The following is a 1548-nucleotide window of genomic DNA, read 5'->3' as shown; positions in this document are numbered from 1 at the left end:
ATTAAAAGTTTCTTTTGTACACTCAAACACTATGTTTGCAAGTGGGGAAGTATTGTCTCTCAGAAGCGCCCTGGGGTGATGTATAATTTTCCCAGGTTATTGGGTGGGGCTCAAGTCGGTTCTGTGTTGTGTCGATGGAAAGGAACCCCTAGATTCTGAACCCGGCCCTGGTTGCTGCCGCTCCACCTGGAAGAAAAGTTACATTTTGGGATGCTCATCCGGGACCCTGGGTCAGTATCTTTTGCAATCACATCTCAAGTGATTCACTAAGTTGGGGAAACAATTGTGTTTATATATTGAGGAAATCACTGTTTATATAATGACTAATATGTCAGGTTTGTTGGACCCTGACTCAGCAGCCCCTAGCTCATGGATTGCAGCCTGGGCTGATGATTGGGCAAACGCACTGGGGCAAGCAGTGGAATAGGTCGTGTTGTCCCATGCTATGTCAAGCTCCTATCATAAGTTAAGATTATTTGCTGGGGGTCCCATCCCAATACCTGGGGAAGAGGAGTTTGAACCCCAGTTAGAACATATCACTGCAGGTGTGGGATGTACCAGGAGTGGAACGTACCAGAGGCATAAAAATGAAGATGTCTAGTAGAGAGCCTCAGGGGCCCCGCATTAGACGTGATTCACACCCTGAGGCTCACTAACCCTGGGGTCAGTGTGAAGGGCTGCCTAGAGGCCCTCAATCACATCTTTGGGAATATAGGGTGCTCTGAGGACAGTTATTTTAAGTTCCTTAATTCTCGATAGCAAAGGGGCGAGATGGTTTCAGCCTATATACAGAGGCTGGTCAGGCTGCTTCAGAGAGCTGTCAAAAGGGGAGCTGTGACTGCTGAGTGGATGGATCACACCAGACTGGCTCAAAATATTAAGAGGAACTCAAAATCAGAACTCAGTTCTACTTCATCTCTGGTTAAGAGATGAACAGGAATGTCCCCCGAGTTACTCCCAGCTGATAAAAGAGGTCAGAGAGGAGGAAGAAAGGCAGGCTTCCAGTGAGTTTTGGGAGCCCAACCATCTGAGCCAGCCAGCACAGCACCCCTGCGGACAGCCAGTGCACTGATGGTGAGCACCAGAGAGGAACTTGCCCAACACGTGCAGGTCCTAACAGAACAGATAACTGAGCTGCAAAGTAACTAAGACTTCCAGGCATAAGGAGCATCTGGCTGTGGCAATGGAGAAGTCAGCATTTAGAGCCACCATCCTATCTGAGTGAAGGGGGAAAGGAAAATTTTTCTGCTACCAATGTGGTCTGGATGGACACAGTGAGGCCAAGTGTCATAATGAAGAAAATCCCTCCTAAGTCCTGGTCTACACTAGGGCCAGGGAATCGATCTAAGTTACACAACTTCAGCTACGTGAATAATGTAGCTGAAGTCAACGTATTTAGACCTACTCACCGCAGTGTCTTCACTATGGTGAGTCGACTGCTGCCGCTCCCCCATAGACTCCGCCTGCCTCTCTCGCTGTGTTGGAGTACAGGAGTCAACGGGAGAGTGCTTGGGGGTTGATTTATCGCATCTAGACTAGACTAGACTG

The 1548-nt window shown here is 48.5% G+C and overlaps 1 protein-coding gene across 1 annotated transcript; it reads left to right on the top strand.

The window, feature by feature from the left end:
* Positions 1-552: 552 nt before the first annotated feature.
* Positions 553-1072, top strand: LOC119850244 (paraneoplastic antigen Ma2 homolog). Its single transcript, XM_038388173.1, is given in 2 exon segments — positions 553-716; positions 928-1072. Coding segments are annotated over 2 exon segments (309 nt in total).
* Positions 1073-1548: the final 476 nt, after the last annotated feature.

Source organism: Dermochelys coriacea, chromosome 1 (assembly GCF_009764565.3).
Source record: "Dermochelys coriacea isolate rDerCor1 chromosome 1, rDerCor1.pri.v4, whole genome shotgun sequence".
Classification (NCBI taxonomy): Eukaryota; Metazoa; Chordata; order Testudines; family Dermochelyidae; genus Dermochelys; species Dermochelys coriacea.
Note: the sequence above shows the minus strand (reverse complement) of the source record. Positions and strands in the feature narration are given on the sequence as shown.